Raw genomic sequence first — 17,245 nt, forward strand, 5'->3', positions numbered from 1 at the left:
TTAGCCAGCATTTAGTCTTGATAGGTTTCCATATGAACGCAGCTGGGTTGACATGTTCATCAGAGGCACAGTGACCATTGCACAGCTGCAGGCCCATGCACCATGTCACTGCAGACATCACGCTCAGAGGTCATATCTCATATTAAAGTAAATGTATTATAGCACGTGTCCAAAAATTATGCCCCTTTCTGCAGTTTCTATACTTCGCAGCACCATGCAGTAAACCAGATCGAACCCTTTTGCAGGCCAGTTTTAGCACAAAAGAAAAAATACTAATTTTACTAATGTAAACAAAATTTGCCCAAGACAGAAATTGTCCATGTTATTTGCTGATGTTTGTGTGGCAGGACACATCTTTATCTACAATAAAAAAATAAATAAAATTGAATTTGATTCATTCGTTCATACTTTAATCTGAGAGGCAAAATGATTGCAGTCTTTAAATCCTGCCATGTAGTATGCATATTATTTAATAGCTTCTTTTTTTTTTTTTCTTTTTTTTTTTTTTTTTTTTACCCCTTATTCCTCCTGCCTTTTCCAGGCTAGACTGAACCCCTTGAGGTTCTGTTACTACCAGTAGATGGTGCTCAGGTTTGCAGACTATCATGTGAGCTATGTACCATTTAATTATTTCAAGGCAGTCTGAGCCACTCATCCAGTTCTGATCAGAGTCTTTCTTCATATTTTGTGCTTCAGATATGTAAACATACACAGCTCACACACTCGTGACATGTAGCTCGTATTGTGCTCAGTTTCCTTCCTGAGCTTAAAATCCCTGCAGTCGTATTCACACTCCTCAGCCTGCACTGCTTCGCTGCTTTTAATGGAAACCCAGAGGATGATACTGGGTCCTGAATAAAGTGAAGAATCAGAAAACACGCATACACATTAAGTGACTGACTTCCCACTACATACCACTGGCATTTTTTGTAAAGACCATGTGAGGAAACACCTTTGCAGCAAGCCTTTGTTTTTCCCTGTTTCGTCAGTAGCTGTCTGGGTCTGTGATGATTTCCAATCCTTAGATAAAGCTTTGTGATTAAGCTGTGGTATCTGTTGTAATTGCCTAAAGTCATGCAAAAGTGTCTTGCTGTTCCATTTTCCATTGCCTCAGCATGTGGTTAAGAAGTGTGGTCTGCGTCTTGACTGTGATATGGACATGCTTCCTCGAGCGTCTCGAGCAAAATGTCTTCATGAGGATTTTGACAGATGATTGGAAAAGAAGATTCCTGGCCTTGAGTGTGACTCCATGTAGTTATAGAAACAAATGGTTTGAATTAATGCTCCCTCTCTTTGATGTTTGTTTCAAACTAGAAGAAAACACCAGGACTCAGTGTATACAGGCAAGAGTTTAACCTGGAGTTATAGGAAATTTTGGAGTGTGTGTGTGTGTGTGTGTGTGTGTGTGTGTGGCTTTAGGAACCATGATTATCACTAAAACTGGGTAATTTGTAAGATGGTTGAATTGAATTCAAAAATACTTTAACCAATGTACTTCAGATTTTTAGCCTAATTAGAGTTCATCATCTGGTGACTAAATGTAGAAAATTAAATAATAATCTGTCCAATAATTAATGAGATGTTTTGGGCCAATCATCAGGGTCAATAATGGGACCATGCCAAGTAGCAATCTTCCAGGCTGGAGTGCCAAAACCTGCAGTTCCTCCACTGGCCACTTGAGGCGTGCTCCCCCAAAAGTCATTGACTCAACCTTGAGTCAGTAAGTTTTTAAGGTTATTTAATAGAAAAACCCACCGATTAGTGTCTACTTACATCTTTCAACAGCTTGATGAATTCTGCTACCATCTATCATCTAAAAAAGGTCCCCTCGACCAAGTAAGCAAAAATGTGACGGAAAGAAACAGCAAACGACATCTGGATAAAACGTCATCGTCTTCCTGCTCACCTCAAGTCTGAACTGAAGTCAGGGTTCTGAGAGATGAAAATGTGTATAAAACTACTTTTTAAAATTCATCATACTGTCGTAATTACTTATTGTCAGGGCCACCGTACACAACTCTCCTGGACAGCTGACAACGAGAAAGCTAAACAATAACTATAAGCTAATATTAAGCCAGCTAATGTTGGGCTCAAATAATCTTAAAAAAATCACACTTTCACTGTGAAAAACATTTTGATTACATTCTTACATAATATGAAAGGTTTTTTTTGCCAAGTGACCGAGTCCAGCAAAGTTTAAACTTTTTTTTAAAGAGAATAAAAGAACTTAGGCTAACAGCAGCTAATATTTAGGAGCTAGCTAGTTCAGGATATTCTCAACCACTCGTTTTCTGTTGGACAGAAACAAACATCACTGACTCATCAACCCATATCCGAGAGCGGAGTGACTTATTACATATGAACGCCAGGTACAGTTGTTTGTCATACAGTGGCTACTGTATCTAGAATTAGAAGAAAACAGAATTCCGTTTTCAGCTACTGACATCTAGTGGTGAGATTGTACAAGCTGTAACTGCTACAAATTATGTTGTTATTTTGTTTCTAATTTTCCTCTTTATGATAACCATGTAGGAGTAAATGTCTATGTAACTCAACTGTTTTATATTTTATTAAGACTTAAAGTCAAAAATTTATGTTTCTGAAAAAGATGCTTTTTCAAGTCACTCAACTGGACTTCTCAATTGTGTTTGTGTTTTCGGCATCTTTTGGAATATTTTAATGCAATGTTTTGGCGACTAATAGAGCCTGTTTTGTCATTAACTGTACTCACAGACTGTTTAAGACATCTGTGCACCAGTTTTGGTGCATTAATTTCTAGTGTTTGTGTGTAACTTTGTACTAATTAGCAGGTATTTAAATAAATTTAGAATGTGGTAAAGATTAGGTTTTTATTATGTCCTGATCTGTAAACCTTTGAATTGTATCTTGAATATTTTATTACAGAAATTCAGGGAGAATGTTCTTTTAAAACTAATATTATAAAATGTTCATCGTTTTGGTTGCTTGAAAATAATAATAAAACATTAGCTTTAATCTTTAATCGTCATGGTCAGGTCTTGTTAAAACTCCATAAAGCGCAAGAAACGTGAAGAGAAATAAATCTTAGCAGACCTAAATGATCATGTCATGTCATCTCCACCATGACATGACTTGCTCTGCTTTTCAAGGTTGGGAACCATCCACAACGATGGTTAAGTGAGATGCTCTCACTCATTTTTGTTACCATGATGGTCTAATCTCCCTGTATTTTCCCAACTCCATCGTTACAGTGCCCCAAACAAACCTCCTCCCAGTTTTAATTTTAAACTCCCAAGCATAATCTTAGGTTCTGAAAGATGAGCAAAACCCTCGGCTCACTCTGTGGACAAACAGCAGCTGGGTTTTGCTAGATGACAAACGATGACTAATCGAGGTGTACGGGTGACGTGACAGCTCAAGTCTGCCACACAAACAAAGATGAACATGATCAGTTAAGAAAAATTGGATTCAAGGCGGGTTGGATTGCAATGGATGAATCTAGAAAAGAGGAGAAAAAGATGTCGGCTGGATTTACAGGAAACTAAACATCCTGCTCTGTCAAGGGAACACTGAAGAACCTATACATGCGTGTAGTTTTAACTAGATTAATCAAGAAAAAATTGGCTTTGGTAAGTCACAGATGAAGATGAGACTGATTCTAGCTTCATTACACTTTTGTTACAGTTTGAGGATATCAGCATGGGTTCATTTTCACACAGACTAAACAATTGTCTAGCCTAGTCAGTGGAAATGTTAAGGAAAAATATTAAACTAGAGAGTGGATTGCTAAGTTATTAGCTAAAGCTAGCAAGCTGGTAGCATTAGCTAATAACAAGCTTATTTGTTATATATCATCAACCTATACCGTTATCGTAAAATATACTACAGAGTCCAAATATTTTTTCCGTACCAGGCTGTAAATCTGTTATTTTCATGGTTGATGATTAGCATCATCGAGTGGCCATTCCAGAAGCTGCAGTTTTTTGCATGTCCACATTAGCTTCATTTTTCAGCCCCGAGGGTTGTTTATAAGGATATCTTACTATTACTGTGTTGAACCACCATTTATCTCTATTACCTCCTTAATTTTTTGAGTTATAGATTTAACAAGGCGCTGGAAACATTCCCCAGAAATTCTGGAGTTGCTGTAGATTTGTCGGATGCACCTCTATCTGGTCTGTTGTGGTGAAGAGAGAGTGAAAACAAAGTGGTCGATTTACCGGTTGATCTACATTCCTACCCTCACCTGTGGCCGCGAGCTCTGGGTAGTGACCAAAAGAATGATATCACAAATACAATGGGTGGAAAAAATTTATACTCTTAAAAGAGGGACTTATCATTTGGTCTTGAATAACCTGCTGTTTCTTGTTTTAAACTTCCTACTTACTATAATTTGTGCCTTGCATTCAAACTGTTTCATTAGAGGGCCAAAATGAATGGATCAGCAAATGGATCACTGCTGCATTTCTCCGGTATCTTACAGGAAGTGTGTCACCTACTACCATCTGCTTTCCCTCCGGTTAACTTCCTTCCTGCTGTTGTAGCTCAGTGCTGAGCTCTGCTGACTCACAGTCCTGGACATGATGGAGGATTAAACTACAACAGGACTGTAACAGGAAGCTCAGCAGCATAAATCCAGGATCAACTTTGGGGAATAAAGGGAGGTCAAAGTGAGCAAAAAAAAAAAGTAATCTTTCGGGGTTTTACAAAAAGCTCTCGACCAAGAACCTTGAATCTATACGTGCTCACATTCTTGGCCTCATTTACCAGGCTCACATAGCCTGTGTTTTATACTCAGTGATTCAGTTTCTTTTTAAATATATGCTCTCCTGTATTCATTTATGTGATATTGAAGTTTGGTTTAGCTTTTGAAAACATTGCAATGATCAAGCTTCAGACTCTTAGATTACCCAAGCCTCCATTATCATCATTGTGAGGTAATGCAGTGCTGACCTTTGAGAACAGAGTTAACATTTTAAAATAATTTATCTTGAAAAACCTTTCAGCAAACAAAAATGAGATATATCCAGTTTGATAAGAAAATATGAATTCCATCAATTGTCTTTTTAAATACATTTCTAGAGAAAGCAGTGTCAGTTTCTGAATAACACTTCCTAATGTTTGATCACGATAAGATTGGCACACCCTTTATGTCTACATAAAATGACGCTGTTGCTTCTGCATAGGTTGAACTCAAACAGTCCCTTTCCCTGGGCAGCCAAAGAGCTTTGTGCAAATAGACACCAATACAGCATATTTCAAGCTATATGACAGCAAGTGACTGATCATGAAACAAGCTCTTCTTGAACTCTTGAAGCTACAGAATGAGCCGATGCCCATATTAAAATACCCAACTTGACAGAGTTGAAGAGTGTGTTTACAGTCTGGTTTCTCTAGCTAATTTCCCCCCTATTTTTAAAAACATGCACACTGTGCTGAGTGATTGGTGGGTGCTCTTTAGTCTGATTTAACAATTGTTTGTCCTAAAAGATACTCAATGTTAGCCCTGTTAGCATCTCTGTTAATAACAAGTTACAGATGAGCCTAGCTAATCAAGTGTGCTCGCCAGTGCTAGCATGAACTTACAACTCCAGAGCGCTAGCCTACTATTCAAATATGGCAATACTCAACTTAAACACACAAACAGTATTAATTTATGTATTAATGCTACACTTTTTTGCCTTCATACATGCTTTAATTCTTCTTCTGTTAGTTTGTTGGGAGCAGCCATGAGAAGATGAGTACACTGCGGGCATAAAGGAATGGACATGGTCATGTAGGCTATAGTGTTTCAGTTGGTACTGAGGGGCCCAAAAGTGTGTCAAGAAAATCCCTCACGCCATTACAACAACACCACCAGCCCAAACCGCTAATACCAGGCATGCTTTCATGTTATTTATTCCAAATTCTGACCCTTCGATCCAAATGACATAGTAGAAATCGAGACTCACGAGACTAGACAGCGTTTTTTCAATCTTCTATTGTCCAATTTAGGTGAGCCCGTGTAATTTGTAGCCTCGTAATCCTGTTCTTAGCTGACAGGTAACCACACCTGGTGTGGTCTTTAGCTGCTGTCTGCTTCAGTGTGTTTTGCTCTTCAGGTTGTAACAAGCGGTTATTTGAGTTATTGCTGCCTTCCTATAATCTTGTAGCAATCTTGCCATTCTCCTCTAACCCCTGACATCAACAAAGTATTTTTACCCAGAGCTGCTCAGTTGATTTTTTTTGTCAGACCATTCTCTGTAAACCTTAGAGTTGGTTGTGTGGGGAAAATCCCAGTAGATCAGCAGTTTCTGAAATACTCAGACCAGCCTGGCTGGTACCATCAACCTGCACTCAAAGTCCCTTAAATTACCTTCCGTCCCCATTCTGATGCTCAGTTTGAACTTCACCAGATCTTTTTGACTACGTCTTTATACCATGTGATGATCTGATGAACAGGTGTGCCTAATAAGGCAGTGGATTCATCACAGGAACACCTGATTTGTGACTCTTTTCTTCTATGAAACAGCAACACATCACAATCCCCAGATTCTCATTTAAAAACAATCAAAAAATATTTCTCAGGCTTTCTCTTGTGAAAATCCCCTGTTCTGTGGACTCCTGGCCCACTCGGCATCTGTGTGCAAACATCTGGGAGGCTTGGGAGAAACACTTCGTGAATACTTCCTTACATTGGACAAACAATTTCATGGGGGAGCGAACTCGGATTGAGTCTGCTCGCTACAGAATTACCCACCTAATAGCTCCTGACTGCAGCATTACTGTCAAATAAATGAAAATGTGTGAATGCAAGAGTGGCTATTACACACTGTTATGTTTAATATATTTTTACGTGCACTGCTCATTTTACAGCCTAGCGAGCGCTGCATTTTATTCCTCTTTACCATAAATGTGTTATGGGTTACAAAATGCATGATAGGGCCACTTATTAAAGCTCTCAGAGTCTTCTTTGGGTACTTTGAATACAAATTCAGTGTTCATTATATACAGAGCCTGAGCTTGGCTATTTCGGTAATGCATTACTGGAATGCTATTGGGCATTTAAGTTGCACAGCAGCGTTTGTGTTGGCATGAAAGGAAACACTTAGCAACAGCCTTTAAGCACCCCCGTTCCTCATTCTTTTTTTTTCTCCCCCTCCTCAACAGCAGACAGAAATATGCTAAATATGCAGCAGAGTGACCCGAGTCCATAGATCAAGGTTTATTTTTAGGAGAGGCACCTCACTCCCATGCTCCACCCAGGTTTTCTCATTATCTGTACCAGGGTTAGCACATGCAGAGATAATGGCTGAATGCCTGGCCTCCCTCTCACTCCTGAGACACGTGGATAGGTCACATTTTTTGCTCTTTATGGCAGAAAAACACCGAACTAATAACATGTAAGCCAATCTATTTCAGATATGTACATTTGAGTATCCATGGTAAACTTCCCTTAAAGTTAGTGCACCCTTGTGAGCAAGCTGGCCGCACACAAATCTAACACCAATAGGCTCATATCCTTCAGCACAGGTGAGTTATGGAGCTATTAACATAGCATGAAATTAGGTTCCTGACAGTAAGCACCTATAGCAGCTTTAAATCACTGCACGCAGAGAAACCTGTGCTTGTACAGTTGGGTAATGGCATGAACGTGGCTGGAATATCACTGGAATGCAATGCAGAGTAATAAAAACGGAGCTTTGCAACAGCATGCTGCAATGACTCGCAGGATGTTGTATTAATTATACTTCCTCCAACTTCGGCTCATTATGCAGGAGAACTCCAGAACAGGTTTGAAATGATAATGATGTCTTTGGGACTTGTTTTTAGAAACAAAGTTATACATAGACTCGACTGAAAGCTGCAAAACCTGCTGTATTTTAATGAGCTGGTAGCTGTCGTGCGGCTTCCCATCATATTAACTCCTTGTTTTGAGTTTGTGCTTGAGCTTGAAAACAGTTTTATCATTTGTTGACTCCCTCATAAAACTGTCACTGCACTTCTCGTCCTCAAAGAGAGCTTCTCTGGCATTTTCTTTGTGCACTAATAGTAGAAGTAAACTGGATTTGTGAAGCACCTTTCTTGAAAGCAATGATCAGACCTTAAGATGTTTCATAAAGAAGTCCCAAGGCCTGTTTCTGTGAAGTCAGGCAGCCGTGGCTCAGGAGACAGCGTAGGTCATCCACTAATGGGAAGATCAGTGGCTTTGATTCCCAGCTCCTTCCGTATGTGTCCCAAAGTGTCATCAGGCAAGACAGTGAACACCAACAATATGTGAATATGTTGCCTCACATCAAAAAGATCCTGAGTTCAATTCCAACATAAGGCCGGGGTCTTTCTGTGTGGGGTTTGCATGTTCTCCCCCTGTTTGCGTGGGTTCTCCCCGGGTACTCCGGCTTCCTCCCACAGTCCAAAGACATGCAGTTAGTGGGGATAGGTTAATTGGGAACACTAAATTGTCCATAGGTGTGAATGGGGGAGTGAATGGTTGTCTTTGTCTATGTGTTAGCCCTCGACAGACTGGCGACCTGTCCAGAGAGTACCCCACCTCTCACCCTAAGACAGCTGGGATAGGCTCCAGCCCCTCCGCGACCCTGAAAAGGATAAGCGGAAGCGAATGGATGGATTTTAATTGCTTTTTCATGTAAACACAGAGATAAAATCATCATAGCAACACAGACTGATGTGTCACAGCTCATTGGGGCAATTTAAGTAACTGTAATTATGTTACTTCCAATGAATAATGGACTGGTGCTTATATAGTGCCTTTCTACTCTATTTGAGCTCTCATAGCACTTTCTTACTGCAAGCCTTATTCACCCATTTGTGTTGTTTTGTTTGTTTTTCTTAACTATAACATTCATACACGCGCAAATGCATTTGGGACAACATGCAGACCAGAGGAGCTGGGGATCAAACCACTGACCTTCTGATTAGGAAGCAACCTGCTCCACAGCCACTCTACAATACAGACCCAGCTCAGCTTACTCACCTGAAACCAATCTTTACTCTTTGGGACTCATCTTGTTTTTTGTTTGAAACGGCTGTAATCGCATAAAAATATCCGCATCATTTACAAAAAGCTACAAACACAAATCATGAAGATTGCTTGTGGCTTACCTTTTCAATCTCAGGTTACAAACATCTGCATTTTGCTATCTTAGAAATATTGTCCATGTATCAGGAAATTATCAGAGGGAATGGAAAACCAGCGAGCTGTCAGTTATATCATCCGCAGGATTTTTTTATGCTGTGACTGTGGATTATTTATTGGTCGAGCAACTACAAGATGAATATTGTCTTATTGATTTTACCCTGCCTCTAAGGGGTGTATAATCACAAACCTGTCACCTCACAAGCACAGTTCTCGGGAGAAAAGGGAAAACAAGATGCGTCACTGCTCTCACTTGGAATGTAAGTTCAGAAGAAAATTTGAGACTCTGAGACATACCCACTTTAGTATTTAGATGAAAATCTGCTGAAGCCACATATGCAGTGTGTAACTGAAATCTTGCTCTTTTTTTTTGTAAACTAAGCTGAAATTGAATTTCTTGTGTTAGTTTGTGATGTTTAAGAAATGGTAAACAATCCTGAGACTTATTTGGGCTCAGAAATCATCAACGCAGTTTTTATGATCATAAAAAGTTTAGTTAATTTGGACACTGCATCAAAACAACTCCCTAAATGCACTCACTGGCCACTTTATTAGGTGCATGTTGCCGGTACCCGTTTTTTTGTTTGTTGCCTTAATTCGTTATGGAATCGATTCAACAAAACTGAGGAAGCATTCCTCAGAGATTGTTGATTGTTGTATGGGATAATCCTAGGAAAACAGCTGCTTCTGAAATACTCAGACCAACAACAATGTGCTGCATTCAAAGTCAGTGAAATCATCTTTCTTCCCCACTCTGATGCTCGGTTTGAATTTCAGCACGTCATCGTGACCGTGTGTACAGGTCTAAATGCATAGAGCTTAAGTTATGTGATATCCCTGTTTAAAAGCTCTTTCTGAGATCTCAGATTGAAATTTTTTGCTCTTTTTTAATGTAATGGAGGTTTATTATTGTTATCAAACATGTGTTCTGTCTACTGAAAGCCTTATTTAGAACTTTGAGGACTCAGATATTTCAGAACAACAACTGAGTACAGATATAATTGCGTGTCAATTTTTAAAGTGAAGTTTTCCGCTGTCAACGAGGTTTCAACTTTGAGCAGCGCACGTTTCTTATAAACTGTCAAGTCATAACAAAAAAAAGATGAAATGAACTGCTCAGTCATCGAAAGTTGCCCTCACCCTACCCAGGGATCAAGTTTCCCTGAAAGCAGGTTTTTCATCTGATCAGAGCTGGTTGGGTGAGTTATCGGGTGCCTAAGGGACTCTGTGGGACCTGCGTGAGAGAAGTTGTTGAGAAATGCCCTTGTGCCGAAGTGTTGCGCTGTGACTGTGCAAATATCAAAGGGCCACTGAAGACGTGAAATCAGCGACACTGTTGCTGTTGACACAAGTCAGAGCCGCAGAGGTGTACGGGGACTTTAACAATCACATTTTCAAGGTCTCGAACTTCCACTCAACTCTCAGAGCAAAATAGAAAGTTTTCAGTGAATTACAGAAAGCTCTTAAAGCAAGGAGTGGATGGATTTTCAAGGACACGTCTGGACCCACCAGAGGGTCCAATTTGACCAACTGATGCCAAAAAAAAGTATGAAAACAGCAATGAAATTGCAAAAAATGAATTTCGATTGCTGAGTGGTGAACTACACAGGGGTGAACAGAATTCTAGACCTAGAGACAGTGTTCGGATCATAAAGAAGTAAAATACGAATGTTTATTACAAAAGAAACTGTACATGTGAAGAGTTGTTGCTTTTGCACTGTTAATTGCGCATGCACATGTTATGACAGCAGACCTTGCCCTTATTCTTGCGAAGCAGTTAATCATGCTTTTGTAACTGGGTGGTTCATCAAAGGGGAAAATGCTTCTTCTTTACACTTTTTCTTCTTACGGCAAGGTAATAAAAAGGCCCCAAAGCTAATCTAAAGAGCATAAATGCAGATCTTATACAAATGAAAATGTTTATCAAATTTCTAACCGACAATGGAACCAATCCTTTCCTTTTTTACACTTATTAAACAAAGGTAAGGAGGGCTTTGCAGTCATTTTCTGGTCTTGGCTAGTTTTTTGTAACATAGATAGATAAATACTTTTCAAAATTATAGAAAATTATTGTCATATTCACAGTGAAGAAATATGTTCCCCTGTGCAATGACAACAAATGGCAAACAGAAAATAATCCACATACAAAATTAGATAAATAAACCAGCTGGTGATTTAAAAACAACAGAAACAATTGTAAAAATAAATAAATAAAATAATAATATGAGAATTAAAACTGAAAAAAGATATAAATATATACAAGCAGAATAAAAGAATCTGAGCTGCTTGAAACTTTGTACATATACACTTTACACAACTTACATATAAGGAAGCATGAAAATACAGAAATGTTATGATAAAAATAATTAACTATATTAACCTTTATCTTTATGGAAATATCGCCGATAAGTATTGTAAAAGCTTTAACAAATGACCTTAAACCCGAAAGCACCTGTGGGAACAGTAAAGAGTTATTACACAGCGCCCCTCCTCTGCTTCGGCTTTAGTCGGAAGTGTTCGCGGACTTTCGGGATTCAAGCCGGTGTTTTCAGAGGGGCAGAGCGAGCACGGCGGGTCCCAGCTCCGCAGACTACAGCAGTTCATGTGAGAGCAGCTCGGGCACACCTGGTTGGACCGTGAAGAGCAGTTCAGCGACCGAGACAGCTCCACTCAGGTGAGTTTCTACCTGAATTTATACCTTTGTTGTTCTCTCGTCAACTTCTCCACACTCTGACTTTCTTCTTTCGGGCGGAAAGTTACCTTAGAGATAAACGGACTCTGTAAACTTTCTTTTTAAACAAAACCCGTCCTGCACGCTGAGTATCGCGAGGTGGAGGTGAAAACACCTCCATAATGAACAGCTGAAAGTTTACTTGTCCTGACTTTATTTTCATTCTACCTTTCAGCAGCTCCCGAGTTAATCACTTGAGGAATGTGGTGCAATTAGGACGGAGACCGAGAGCTGAAAATTCATATCAACTTCCAACTTTTAAGTTACTTTTTTCCTCCCTTCGACTTTGAACTTATCAGAAAAAAGGGATCATGGCCACAGGCGGATTCAAGTCAAGCGCCGCGACGGACTTTTTGGAGGAGTGGAAGGCAAAACGGGAGAAAATGAGAGCCAAAATGCTGGGGGACATTGCCGCAGCCACTGGTACTCCCTTGGGTGCCAGCAATACAAACAGCAGCCGCAACGCCGTTCCTCCTCCATCTCCTCCTCCTCTTCCTTCGGCCACCGAGTTCACCAACAACGGCAACCCGGACCGAAGCTCCTCCGCTGGGAACTGCCACCCTTCCTCCTACGCGGTTGCTCGGTCCTCCTCTGGCACTTCTCTAAAGAGGCCCGAGGAGGAAATGCACCACCCCGTGGCACCCTCAGCCACGCCGGGAAGCAACCTGAAGAAGGCCCTGCCTCAGCCAGAGAAGACTCAGGATTCTACTCCCATGGCTTGCAACGACAGTGACAAGGAAAGCCCGTCACCCAGCAGCAAGGGCAAGGAGAAGAAGAGCACCGGGCCCAGCGCCAGGAAGGGGAAAGGACAGATCGAGAAGAGGAAGTTAAGGGAAAAGAGGAGATCCACAGGTGTCGTGAACATACCATCCAATGAGGTGAGTCGGGGGAAAAGAGGGCAGAGATTCACCTTAGCATCAGAATGGGTATAATTTTGGGATTGGTCATGTTTTTTCTCTATTGGGAATAAAAGTATTCCCAAAAAAGTATTAGTGAAAGTTACCCTCTTGTATGTGGAAATAGGTGGATGCTTGATGCTTGTGCATTTTTATTTTTTGTAAGGAAATAGTGGCTTCTGTGTGTTGCACTTGAACACCACTTGCCTTCCTACACTCCAAATTCCTCCCATACATGTGTCTGGTTTAATCGAGCCTCTGCTGGAGAGAAATGAAAGCAGTTCTCAGATGGTGGGAGAGGAGGGTGGAGGTGTATGTGTGCTGCACATTCATTGTTATTGGATTTGAATCATGTCGCACTCCTGGCCGATTCCTGTGGTTCAGACACATGCAGGAACTCTGATATGAAGCTTGGCCAACACTGAAAAAACACTCAAATTACACAGAAATTCTCGGAATAGATGCCTCCCCTTTTGTTTTTTGTTGGTTTCTTTTTTGGTAAGGGGATGGTATTCTGATGTGTTTCAAAGTGGTCTGTGACCACCTTTCATTCTCCTATTTGATAGCCACCCAGAACAATATGCCCCTGGGGCAGCACAACTTGGAGTTTGACCAGCCTGTCAGTTGGAGCCTCACATCCTGTTATTAGGTGCTCAGCAGTGCCGAGCAAAGCCGTTTGAAAACTGGTCACAAGCCAGGCTGTAATGCTGGGCTTCAGCACTCTGGGCTGCGCCAGATATGCTAGATCGAGCCCATAGGCAGCTCATTATGTAGTAAAGTGGGCGAACCGTCTATTATTGGGGGAGGTAGGAGGTGATCTGATGAGGTGGTGAGCTGATTTGTGTGAGTGGGGAAGAGGGAGAAAGAAGTGGAAGTGCTGTGGTCTGAGAAAGTTTGTAGAACTTCCTGAGGCAGGTCCTTATCCCTAAAAGTATAGTGAGTATGAGTATAAAAGATGGACGTACCTGCTGGTTTTGAATTCAGCTTTAAGTGTCCAATGAAAGAAACTGCAGGTTGTCTGTGCACTAGACTTGGGTGCTATGGTGATGCTGATGTGCTTGCAATCCAACACTGTGCCCAGTGTGCTTGTAAACTATTTACATACCCTAATTCCTGTCAGCGCCTTGCAATTCCTGTTAATGTTCGCTTTTAATTGTTATTTAAAAGTTAATTATGAACAGCTGAAGGCAGATCACTACATTTGTTAAATAAAATGACAAATACTCTGCAGATTTAAAAAAAGGTTCATTGCTGAAAGCATTTGTAATCATCTGACTCCACAACTCTGATTGGTAGGTTCTGATCATCATACTTTGTCAAGCGTCGTCACCTGGAGTTGGATAACAGTGATTAAACTGTTCCGCTTATCTTCCGTTAGCGGTGATCAAATGGAGACCTACAGCCCAGGTGACTGCAGGCAGCCAAAGATCAATCTTTGACTTTTGTCTTCAGCTGCTGAAGTGCCTCTGCTGGTAAATATAATGTGACAGATTTCCTGAATGGGAAGCCAAACGTTTCCTCAAGTCAGGCAATCAGAAACCTGCGTAACATGAGATTAATGCATGTGTTTCGTGTTATAGTTAGGCCGGTGATTTCGAAGGAGCATCCCCGGGGACATTTTGACACGTCTCTGATGATTTCGCACACCCGTGCCAGTTATTCAGAAGGTCAGCAGGGTCAGGCGGTTACCAGCTTAGACGATCGTATCTGTTTGGCAGCTATGTCAGAGTTATGTAAATGCATTTGTCACGTTTCTTGCAGTTAAAGAAAAGCGCTCGTGCACAGATCAGAGGACGCCATGATTCTTTGTACTTTGAGGCTTTTTTGTGTTTATTTCTGGGTACAGTGCTCTCATCTGCCTTCATGTATTTATCACATTTCAGTCATACTTCACGGAAGCAGCTCGTCTTAAGGAAGTGCAGTCAAACCAGATGATTACCGCGCCTGAGTTCAGTGAACCATTCCCAGTCTCATCTGTTTTAGTGGGCTGAACCGAGCACGATGAAGCATAAACGCTCGTTACTGAACTGGACTTTGGTTTAAACACGCTTGCCTGGTTTGAGTTCACCATTAAAGGGTGTACTCCTATAATCAACCTCCAGCATCTTAAATTTGTCTTGAGTATTTTCAGACTTCCTAAAGTTGCAGTTTGAAGTCATATCCTGCACTGCCTCTGGTGCAGTAACCCCTTCAGGAAAAAGTAAAGATTTGCAATTTTCAATTACTGTATACCTCATTAACTCAAATATAACACTCAGATTCTACAAAAAATATAAAATTTAAATTTTTTGATGTTGTATTGTTCTGTTTATTGATGAATTAGTAACGCCAGCTCCTACTTTTTATCTGTATTGAAAAAAACTTAGTGCTTTTGTTGTTTTAGTTTAATATTCTTCTTAATATTTTAAGTTTTTTGGCATTGTGTCACCATTTAAAAGTAATGTTTACCCAAATGTAAGTTTTATAATCCAGCTTTAATTATGGAAGCTTTATCTCATGGTTTGAGATCCTGTGAGCTTTGCACACAGATGGAAACACAAAAATCCAGAAACCGGTTGCCCGGCAGATGGACTCCTTTTGTGAAAAGTTTTCTCTTTTCTCCTCCTGTTGGGGGGGGGGGACCAAACTATGCAAATGAAGACTTGCTCACACAAGCTGCCTTTGTGATGTGAATATTAGTGGACAGGTGTGAATAGAGATGCCTGGGATTATCTCCCCACTCGTTCTGTGCAGCATAATAGCTGCTGAGCGGGATTTCATAGCATCCTGGGAACCCAATCTTCTGCCTGTTGAGGCCATAATGGCCCGATAAAAGCTCCCAGCTCTGCATTGCATCAGTCAGTACCTCGTCCAGCGATCCGGGACGGTGTCTCCTTTCTCTCACCCTGCTCACTCCTGCGGGTCCGAGGGCATTGTTGCCGATGCTGACCTTTGACCTGCACAGCACATTGTATGTGTCTGAGGAATGCGAAAACAAGAGTTTAGATTCAGTGAGTTCTCTCATCTTAAAATGTTTTGGGTTGTGATGTAAGCACATTTCCTATCAGGTCACGCTGCCTGCAGTCTTGTGGTGATGAGTCATGTCGCTCATTGTGCCGTTGCTTTTTAAAAAAATTAATGACCTCTGAGAGTTATGAGGTTGTGGTCTGCCGCTCCAGCCAGTGAACTTTGTGTTTCATGTACATGACTGAGTCTGCTCCACAAACACTGCTGGGGAGCGTGGCGCTATCTGGCCCCTCGCAGCTATTTGTCTACAGCGTCACTGAAAAGGAGGTCAACAGGTTTAAGGTGCAATGCTGGGCTGAGTGCTCACGCAGTTAACACTCTGGTGATGGGATGATACAGGAGACAAGAGGGCTCCCTGTTTAACCTAGTTATTTGTGACACCACAGGGTTGTTAATACACTTTATGCTTCATACAAACTCATGTTAACCTGTTAACACACGGACCAGAGATGACTAAATAAAATTTAACTAAAATAGCTTTTAGGAAAAATGTGTTTTCAACTGAAAATGGCTGAAAAGAACCATTACAATGATATTATGCACTTGCAAAACTAGTCTTTCGATTTAATCCTAGTCAGTTTGGCCAAATTCACCTGTGCAACAATTATGAAATGATAAGGGAAGCATCTGCTTATTAAGATTGAGATTTCTTAACTCTTCCTTCACTGAAACTAATAAATGCTAAACTAAAGATTTAAAAAGAGGGCAACTCTTCCAAACAAGCCATACTTGTTCCGTCTTTTTCTTGGCTGTCACGAAGATTAATGTTTTACATGCTGAGGCGCGTAGAGTCTGAGATGATGATGATTATTATTATTATTATTATTATTATTATTTTCTCCGAGTATTGCACAGTCTGGGTGTGACCTTGGTGTGACTTTGTGGGGACGCCCACTCCTGGGAAAATTGTGACATTATGTTCATTCACACCTGAATGTTCCAGCTCTACAAACTGCCAAAACTTTTTTTTCACGTGACCGTAGTTCATTGTGTGCTGCAGACAAAACAGAAGAAATGCACAGAGTGCGTCAGTATTTTGATAAATTAAATTGTGCTTTTGTTAAGTCATTCAAATATAGTTAGCTGGTAAAAAAAAAATACAGTTTTTGTACTGCAAGGCCCGTGTACTGTTTTTAATAGGAATATAATGAGAAAATATGAAATTCTTAAAATGTGACGTGCCAGAAGTACCTGTCAGGAGCAACTTGTGAAATGGCACCAGCAGCAAATGCAGGTTTAGCAACAGACCTGTTGTGAATATGTGGAAAAACACACAGAGATATTTTGTGTTTGCATCACATGACACATTACTGAGAACTAAAAATGGTGCAGACAAAAGGACACACCTCAAACTGAGCTAATCAGCACATCAGTCACAGGCATCCAGAGCTGCACAGAGTTCACGGAGAGCGAGCTGCAGTCTATTCAGAAACTTCATCTGCATTCCTTCCACATGGAAATTTCACCAAAAATCCATGTGCGTTTCAGGATACACAA

At 40.7% G+C, this 17,245-nt stretch overlaps 1 protein-coding gene across 3 annotated transcripts in view; it reads left to right on the plus strand.

Moving 5' to 3' along the window:
- The first annotated feature begins 11,641 nt into the window (after positions 1–11,641).
- pawr (PRKC, apoptosis, WT1, regulator) overlaps positions 11,642–17,245 on the plus strand; it is a 76,532-nt gene continuing 70,928 nt past the window's right edge. Inside the window, exons 1-2 of one of the 3 annotated variants that reach the window (XM_063460323.1) lie at positions 11,642–11,789; positions 12,022–12,724. In XM_063460323.1, coding sequence (XP_063316393.1) covers positions 12,158–12,724 — 567 coding nt within the window. In that variant the 5' untranslated portion in view covers positions 11,642–11,789; positions 12,022–12,157. The remainder of the gene's footprint in view (positions 11,790–12,021; positions 12,725–17,245) is intronic. The other 2 variants (XM_063460324.1, XM_063460325.1) reach the window with 2 other exon arrangements.

Source organism: Pelmatolapia mariae, linkage group LG17 (assembly GCF_036321145.2).
Source record: "Pelmatolapia mariae isolate MD_Pm_ZW linkage group LG17, Pm_UMD_F_2, whole genome shotgun sequence".
Lineage (NCBI taxonomy): Eukaryota > Metazoa > Chordata > Actinopteri > Cichliformes > Cichlidae > Pelmatolapia > Pelmatolapia mariae.